At 43.6% G+C, this 9,236-nt stretch overlaps 1 protein-coding gene and 2 pseudogenes across 5 annotated transcripts in view; all 3 read left to right on the top strand.

Annotated features, from left to right (window-relative positions):
• The first annotated feature begins 1,295 nt into the window (after positions 1–1,295).
• EIF4ENIF1 (eukaryotic translation initiation factor 4E nuclear import factor 1) overlaps positions 1,296–9,236 on the top strand; it is a 41,522-nt gene continuing 33,581 nt past the window's right edge. For 2 of the 5 annotated variants that reach the window (XM_039862040.1, XM_039862037.1), the window contains exons 1-2: positions 1,344–1,489; positions 2,440–2,562. In XM_039862040.1, coding sequence (XP_039717974.1) covers positions 2,467–2,562 — 96 coding nt within the window. In that variant the 5' untranslated portion in view covers positions 1,344–1,489; positions 2,440–2,466. Of the gene's footprint in view, positions 1,490–1,639; positions 1,789–1,822; positions 1,944–2,439; positions 2,563–9,236 lie in introns of those variants that run through there. The other 3 variants (XM_039862041.1, XM_039862038.1, XM_039862039.1) reach the window with 3 other exon arrangements.
• Positions 5,827–5,945, top strand: LOC120602069 (uncharacterized; annotated as a pseudogene).
• Positions 9,111–9,229, top strand: LOC120602078 (uncharacterized; annotated as a pseudogene).

Here is a 9,236-nt window from a genome sequence, read left to right as displayed (position 1 = left end):
AATTCTCCACAGCCTGTAGGATGCGGTAGGGCTGGGATGCAAACTGCACCAATTTGCAAGTGTTTCCCTCTGCCTCTTGCCTGCAAAGTTTGTAAGAAACACTTTTTATTCAGTATTACAGAGGAAAAGAAAAACGTTTTCATAATTGTTTTCTGTTGCCAAGACTCATAGGAAGAAAACAGGTCACTCGCAGTCCAATATCCTGATTTCATAAGTGAAGAAAGTGAAGCTAAAAGAAAGTAGACCCCTTCAAAGGAGACTTTCGATACCATTTAGCGAGAAAAATTACCATTCCCTCCATGCCTATGTATCATTTAACACAAACCTTAGGCGGTCCCACTGGGCAGAAATAGGGTCCTGATGATCCTGCAGAGCAGGCTCACACAGGTGATCTCGGTCAAACCTTTCCTGAACGCTCCTCCCCCGCACAACAGTTACTCACATTGCTAAGTAGGGGAAAATTTGCATTTGTGTCACCTCAGCCAGAGTCTCGGCACTGAGTACTAAGCGCTTGACATTCGCCATCTCATTTTCACCCAAACACATTCGCACTTCCCCTTCCTATGCAGACTTCAGATTATGAGCAGTAAAGAACATTTTATAAATTTGTCGCCCTTAGCTCAATCAAAAGCAATCGTGGCAACTTTGCCTAGTAATGCAACAACGCGTGATCTCATTTACTCAAATTTATATAAACAGGCCATTTTAGAAAGGTTAAGAGCTAAACACAGAGAAGTCAGAGCTTTGCCCAAGATTACAACGCTAGTAAAAAAGCTGAGGTTCAAGCCCACACCCGGAAGGCTCAAAGGCCCGAGGTTCGCCAAACTTAAGACTCGCAGTGCTTAAGCCCCAGAGTTCTTTGCGGGCGCGAACCGTGCAAACACACGGGTCCACGTACTCCCAGATCGCGCCAAGCCGCGGACCCCGGCCCACTTAGTACATGCCACCTCCTTCCCAAGAAAGCAGCCTGGCAGGGTCGCGGGCTCCAAGCACCGCCCGCCCCGTTGCGCCCCGCCCCAAAGCGCGCGTGGGAACGCCGCGTCCTCCCCGGGGCTGCCCACGACGACCGCCTGCGCGCACCAGGAAGGGCTTCCGCCACCCCCCGCCCGGCCTCCTACCCTCTGCTGCCACCTCCAGCCCGCCTCCGCCTCCCCGCCGCCGAGCGCACGCAGAGGCCGGCGCCCGAGGAGCGCGCAGCGATGTTTCTCTTTTCCATCCGGCACCGCCACGGCCACCTCACATCCGGGCGCGCGGTGGCGAAGGCGGTGCTGGGGAGCGGATGCGTGGAGGGAGTTATTAAGGGGGGAGGGGGTGCGGGAGGAGGAGGGGCGAAGGGCTGGGCCGTGGTTACGGCGGCTGAAGGGAGACAGCTCGAGCGGGTGGGGGGGGCGAGAGCGAAGGCCTCGCGGAGCAGCCCTCGGACCGGCGCGGGCGGCGGGGAGGGGAGCGACGGCCAAGAAGAAGGGCCGCCGAGCGGCGGAGGCACCGAGTAAGGGCCCGGTGGCGGCAGCGGGGTCCGGGGCGCCGCGCGCCAGGGCCCGCAGTGAGAGAAGGGGCGCGGGCGCGCTGCTCCCGGGGTCGCGTGCGTGAGCGCGAGCGCCGGGGCGCGCGCGGGAGGCGGGCAGGGAAGCGAGGCCAGCCGGGCGGCCGGCGGGCAGCGTGCGGGCGGGCTGGCCGGGCCCGAGCCGCCGGTCCGGGGCGGAGGGCGGCGGGCCTGCGCCGGCTCCCACTCTGAGCGCCCGGGCCAGGGAATTCGGCCTCCCAGCTCCCTCCGGCCCGCCTCCCCTCGTGAGTACTATCCCGCCCTTCCTCCGAAGGAGGCCGCTGGGCCGGGGCCTGCGCGAGAGGCCGGGGGTTGAGGTGGCGGCCCGGGGAAGCTGAGTTTCGGAGCTGAAGCCGGCTCTCGCCGCTTCCTTGCCACAGCGCCCCTGACATGGTCACAGGTGCGGCCGACCGGGCCAGGGGCGCTCGGGCTCCGTCCCCAGTTCCTGGCCCCAAGATAACAAGGGGCAGCTGGCGCTGTCCATTGGCAAGTGACAGGCACTTTATTACAGCCCGACTTCCCGGATCCCCAGCCCCAACCAGTTTTCTACCTGTTCTCACTTCGGGAAACTTCCCCACTACTACCTTAACAGTCCCCGTGGGTCGCAGCGACTAATCTTGGTTTCTTTTTGCAGTAAAGCTGCTTAAAGGCTATGGGCACCTTCCACTTCTGCTTTCCTTAACCTTTTGATGCTTAGAGCATTTTATTTACTAGAAGAGATAACTACCAGTGGCTCTATTTCCAATTGGGTTTTGGTTTATGATTGTTGGATGAGGGTTTTTTTTTTTTTTTAGGTAGTCGTTTTAAGAGAGAAGAGAATTTCAGTTTCCTGAACAGTCAAGACTTCTGAAAATGTGTTTTTCTCAGTGACAGTTTTGTGCTGATTTATCTTTCAGGTACAAAGAATTATAGACCAAGAAGCCATGGATAGGAGAAGTGTGGGTGAAACAGAAAATGGAGATGCTTTCCTTGACTTGAAGAAGCAACTAGCCTCCAGATCCCCCCATCGCTATACAAAAGTAGGCTTTGTTACTAATGAAATAGTAATTTTTTATAAATGTGGGGAGGTTAGTAACATTGTGTAGGTATTTCATTAGTGTTATCTAAAGTGGTAGTGTCATTCTGGCTCACTATATGGACTAAATATTAACTAGATTTAGTAAAGCATTGCTTTGAACTTTTTTCTAGAGATCTCAGTACCCAGAGTTTAAACTAGAATTTGCTTCTAATTAGCTTTCAGGTGAAGGGAATATTGGCTCAGATCCCGTATGAATTTATGGATCAGTATATGTTGGCACACAAATTCTGTAACAGCTATGTAACTGGTACGTTGTTGACTTACATGCTATAGAGTAAGTAATCCAGTTCTGAGATGCTTCACAAAAATCAGTATCTTCTGTATTGATGTTTCCTTAAGAGGTGAACAGCCCAAAGGAGCGCTTTTTGGTGCATTCTAGGTGTTTAGGGTAACCAGATTTTTTAATTTTGTTTTTTACTTCTTGTTATAAACTGGATATGGTATCACAAAAGCAAGACTTCAAGTATATTTCTCTTAGCTAAAAACTTGTGATTTTAAGCTGCTCACCTGGATATTTGCTTTTTCTAGGTAGGGGTTCAAATCATCTCAGGGTCGTGGTATGTTTGTTGAACCTATTTCAGTATCTTTTTGGCTGCTGAATGTTTCTGAAGAGGTTAACAGGACTCAGCTGTGAATTCATTTCTGGTTCCCTGAAATATATTAGGCTGGAGTACATAAAATGTGTTTGGGACTGTTACAGGAAGGATCATGTCCTGGTTGGGCGCATATCTATATTTTCTTAGTATGGACCCAGTCAAGGACTGTGATGTGGTTATTGTCCCTGGCTTCCCAGGATACTGATTGGTTAGTATTTGTTTGTGTACTGGTGCTTCTACTCTTAACCTACTTGATGAAATATCAAATGCTGTCAGAATAGTATTCATTTTTAGTATTTTTTTTTAAAGCTTCTCTAGAGGAAAAAAAATGTTTTCAGGTGTAAAAGTGTTCCTGATTTAATTGCTGTCTTAACAGTCTTTTGGCATAACAATTGTGAGTTGATAGAAAGCATTTTCTTCTTTTAGATTTGGTCTTCCCAAATTTAGTACCTCTCAAACCTGAGAGTGCTTGAGTAGTGTTTCACATCTTAAATTCATTACCTAAAATGTTGACAGGTGAATTCTGAAGGGAGAAAGGCTTATTGAATGAAGGGAAACTGATTCTACTTTATAAGCCTATGCGATTTAAACTATGCCAGCACTTTTTGAATAAAAGTTCTGACTGGTACTTGTGGAGTCCTGGCAAGCTTTTGAATCACATACTGATCTGAGGGTGGCATATTATATTTCATATTTATGTACATCCATCTTTATGCTTGAGTAATTTTTAGAAAGATATTATTGGTCTCTGTTAGGGTAGAACTTACACATATCTACAGTAAAGATTAAGAAGCTCATATTGCCCATTTTTGACAGTCTAACCTCAATTCTGCCAACTTAGATAAATGTGCCTAAAATGGTTTTTAAAAGCATTTTTTAGATTGATGACAGTGGAGCTTAGATTTAATGGTCTTCTCTACCAGAAGTAGTTGGAAATAGATTTACTTTCCACTCCACTCAAAAGGATTTAGTTAATGGTAGTTTTAGCATTGTCTTTAGTCAATGTTAGTATAGTGCTTTGATATGTTTCTCAACACCAGTATTTTATGTGAGACTTGAGGCAAACTAAGCCTGCCTTCTTTCAAAGAAAACTTAAAACAATCCTGAGTTTTGAGCATTATAATAAATGGTCCATTAGTTACACAACTGGAATAATGTTTGGGCTCGCCTACTCCCTATCTACATACTGAGATCAAACTATTGGAATAAGTAAAGCATTAATAATATTTCTGCCACTTCTTAATGGGCTAGGAAGTTTAGAAGCAGTAGAAGGAAACTGTCCTCAGTAATTTTCATAAGTGATGTATTCTGTGAACACTTATAAATGTGCGACGTTTACTACAAGGTGAAAAAAAACACATTGGTCAGATGAGAGGCTTCTTAATCTTTGACCCTTCTTAGTTTACCAATTCATTTTTATGGGATAACAACAACAGTCTGTTCAGAATTTTTTTCCCATGAGGCTGGAGGAGTCCAGATCTTTGGCCAAGTGTTTTTCAGGGTTAACATACTAGAGTTTCCCTGTGTTTTCAGAGTCCTTTAGTCCAGCTTGCTTCTCGAACCTTAATGTGTCTGGGAATCATCTATGAACCTTGGTTAAGTGTGAATTCTTCTTGTTAGGTCATGGATGGGCTTGAAAATTCAGTTTTTTAACCAGCTCCTAGGTGGTGCCCATACTGCTGGTCCACTGACCATACTTTGAGCAGCAAGGCTTTACTATTTCTTGAAGAACCTGATACAGTGTTGGTTTTGTCAGGCAGCTCAGATGTAGTTAATCCAGGTTCAAATGGTTGGTGTTGTGCTTACATGACTGTCTCAGGAATTCAAGTTAGAGTCACATTGGGTACTTTCAGGCTTACCCGTAAGCCTCAGTGATGATTAACTGGGATGGTTATAAGTGGATTTATCACACGCACCTGTTACTTTGAGGGGTTTGAGCCCTTAATTTATAAATCAAGTGAAGTTTATTTTGCCAGGTCAGATTTCTAAGCCTAAAACATATGTTTTGGTAGTATTTAAATGTGCATTTATAAAGTGATTGGGTTATGTGGAAGGACTTTTGGAGATTAAATGAATTGAAGTCTCACCTTAAAGGCTTATATTGAAGTAGTTTAGACAGTGGTTCGCACAGTGTAGTCTTTGAACTAGCATTCAGCATTATCCGGTAACTTCTTAGAAATACAAAATCTCAGGCCCCATCTCAGAGGTAATGGATCAAACTCTAGGGATAGGGCCCAGCCATCTGCATTTAACAAGTCTTTCTAGGAATTCTGCCTCAGATTCAGATTTGAGAACCATTGATTTAGGAAACAGGAAGTAGTGGGTGCTTATTAGTGGAAAAACTTTGGGGCCCATTTAGCTTTTTCTTATCTTCATCAGAGGTCCTTGTTTACTAGTTCTTAAGGTATAGTAGCTGCTATTCTATTAGTGATACTATCTTCTGATTGAACTACAAAATGGAAATGCTTTAGATTATCTCATTATTCAGATCCATGATTTTTTTCCTTTAAGCGAAAAGACTGATCTCATATAACAGAGTGTACATATTTTGTCCTGTTCCTCCTTTGCTCCTTATCTTGCAACTGACTTCTTATTAAATATTGTCACCTATCTACGGCCATGCCACCTTGAACAAGCCTGATCCCATCTGATCTCGGAAACTAGGAAAGGTCAGGCCTGGTTAGCACTTGGATGGGAGACCACATAGGAAGACCAGGTGCTGTAGGTAAGGGATTGTAAGCTGACAAGGTCCTTGCAATCTGTGAGGTCAACCAAGGGTTGCCTCGCCTAAAAAATAAAATAAATATTGTCACCTGCCAGTTAGGAAATAAAAGCAGAAGACACTCAAAACATTCAGTTTGATACTGACCAGTGTTAATCATGCATGTTAAATCTAAAGAATAGGTGTTGGATTATCTGAGCTTAATTTCATGTGTGTTCTTCACTACCTCGACTTGTTATGAATTGGCACTTTTAACCATTAGTGTCTGTAAGGATCTTTAAAAGAGGTCACTCTAATTTTTGGCTGATGAGCAGTTGATCACAGTGGTACAGCCATGTTTATATCTTCGCTTTAGAACTATTAAGAAAATAAGCAACTGAAGTGGACTGATTTGAGTAATAGTAGCATTCTTGGAGAGAATCAGTTGCAAGACTTGAAGTCAAGCAAGCCTCTGAGAAAAGAGTAATTGATTTAAATCCTAGGTTGAAATTAGTAGTCGGATGTTCGGTTTTTCCTATACAGAGGTCTCATTTGATAACGTCATAAGTTTCTTGTAAATTGAGTTGAGTAGTAACCTCTTACAGGTGGCATTTCAGTGATACACTTAGCTACAAACTTCTTAAGCTAGTATAAAAGAAAGATGCCTGTTTATATTGGGGAAGGCCGAATTATGGTATGAAAAATCATTATACCGTCTTCGTGTTGCAGCTGTCCAGAAAACCTAGCAAACTGGAAGTTCTTTGAGGGGACTGGCTGGCAACACCATAGATACTATCTTCTGGCTGCTCTTTTCTACCTATTTCATTTCTAAATCATTTTGAAAAGTTAAGATTCAAGGCCCTTGCCGTCATGAGTATCCTCTCCTACTCTCTCATGCTGAGAACTTCTAGCTACCTAAGGAACCAGTCATTTCACAGTTGGAACCTTTAACATAGAAATTTATGGGCAGGGCCTTTGATTCAGGAAAGGAGAGGCTATGAGAGGAGACCAACTTAGGCGAAGCCTGCCCAATGAGGTAGCAATTTGGCTTAGGGTTCCCAGTTGTCCCACTGGACAGGAACAAACATAACATTGAATGGCAGCTGCTGGGAAAGATTGTACACCTTTCCTTGTCCTCTCAAGAGGAGCAGAAGAAAAGAAGATAAAGAGCCATTGAACCCTACTGCCTGGTTTAGGATCCCCCATCTCTACCACTTACTTAACCTGTGTGGCCTTCAGCCATATATTTAGCTTCTCTGAATCTTTTCCTTTGTAAAATGCAGATGGAGTAGTATCTACTTCATAGGGTTTTTGTGGGGAGTAAATGAAAAATGCATATCAAGTGCTTAGAAAAGTGCTGAAAACTGCTTATGGCCTAATAAAATAAGGTTGGGGGAGGTACTAAAAGATACCTCCTTTAGATACCAATTGTAGATCAAGATGCTTATTTTCTAAATCTCATGATAACCATCTCCATTTTAACATGAAACCAGAAAGTCCTGTTAAAGATGTCTTGCCACCACCCTAAAAACGATTTTAAGTTTCCTTCTATCTACTTGCTTACTTAATGTTTTACATTGCTTTTATCAGTTGGATAAACACATTTAAAAGTCAAGGTTTATTTTTGCATTGACCAGATCAACAGAAAAAAAACCGACTTTCCTTTTTTTCTCCCTCCCCATTCCATTCTTCTTAGTTTCAAATACATTCTTTCAATAGAAAAAAGTCTTTGCATCAAATTAGCCACCATTAGATGCTTGGGTGAATCCAGGTGCTAAGTCCTGCTTATGAACTGCAAGATCCAGTTTGAATCTTGACCTGCCTGTAAGAACTATTCTAAATAGTGCCCCTTTAGCAACAAACCTCATGAATGGGGGATGGTGGGATGTTTCCCTACGTTGTTAGTTCACCATTGCCTTGGCTATCATCTATGGATGCCATTACCCCATTGTGATCTATTTTTAAAAGCTGATCCTTTCAGAAAAGTCATGTAACTCGGTAGAACAAAATATCAGATCAATCAGCAACCATCAGTCTGATGGGCCAAACCCAATGCAAGTGGATGTGTGGAGAGTAGGGACTGGCAGAGGAGGTCATAGGCAGACCCAACCCAAATGCTGCTCCAGGAACATTTGTCGTCTTTAGGAAGAGCCAGGCACACAGGTGAGGTGCGGGTCACTTCTAGAGTATTTTGACCATTAACAATGAAATAGACCTGGGTTTTTTACAAATTATGTTAATTATTTTTAAAATAGCTTTCTGCTCTTGTGAATTGAATTCAGATCACAAAAGTAAAGAATATTTCCCCTTTCATCTCCTGTAAGTGGCTTTTATGAAATTCTGTAATGGCAGAATGTCAGCAGAATGCATGGGATTTCTGCAGCAAGAAACGGGGCGAGGATTTTAACCCCTATTGTTTTGAGTTTGTACTCTCATTCATTTGCTTTCTACTTTAATATTGATCGATGAAACTGTGTGTCCATATTAGTAATTCATAAATATGTAGATTGTTTTGGGAGGCTTGACATTTTCTTTAAAGAAGGCTGCTAAAACTAAAAGTTTTTATACTTCCTTTGATGTATGGCTCTTGGGCAATTAGCAGTTTGTTCTTGGGTAAGGTCTCAGATGTTAACTCTTGTCTAGATGATAATTTTAGTGAATTTGTCTATGATCAATAAATTCCTGTGGGTTCTTAGGATTCTACAAAAGGGTAATCTTACATCCCCTCCTGAAATACTCATAGGGAGGGAGCATTCCCAGTTCATAGTGGGCACTTTCCAAGTATTTTTCCTTTACCTAATGTTGATTTTCTTTGAGGATATCACAGAGGGGTTCCTTTCCAGGAATAATTGCTGGTAAAGGCTCTTGATGAGGTGGCAGGTTTAAGAACACTTCTTTTGAAAGACTGGAGAGCCTTGGCACCAGAGACAAGAGTCATCTGCCTATGTTAGACACTAAGCTTGGCACACAGAAAATGTTCCGTGGACAGTTATGAAAAGAAAACTTTGTGTTAACTTAGCTCGTGGTTCCTCTCTTCCACTCAGGCTGGGATGCTATCTTATGCAACTTAAGACTTTGCTGGAAGGTAACAGATTTAGCTCTCTAAACCCCATGAAGAGGATCTCTTATTTTTGCCTAAATGTCCAGGTGGACCTTAGGTCATGAAACTGATTTAAGAAGCCCCGTTCTCTAGTCTACGGCCATGCTGCCCTGAGCAAGCCCGATCTCGTCTGATCTCAGAAGCTAAGCAGGTCAGGCCTGGGTTAGTACTTGGATGGGAGACCACCTAGGAAGACCAGGTGCTATAGGCATCAATAA

The sequence above is a fragment of the Pteropus medius genome, unplaced genomic scaffold (genome assembly GCF_902729225.1).
Source record: "Pteropus medius unplaced genomic scaffold, Ma_sr-lr_union100, whole genome shotgun sequence".
In the NCBI taxonomy this organism is placed as follows: domain Eukaryota; kingdom Metazoa; phylum Chordata; class Mammalia; order Chiroptera; family Pteropodidae; genus Pteropus; species Pteropus medius.
Note: the sequence above shows the minus strand (reverse complement) of the source record. Positions and strands in the feature narration are given on the sequence as shown.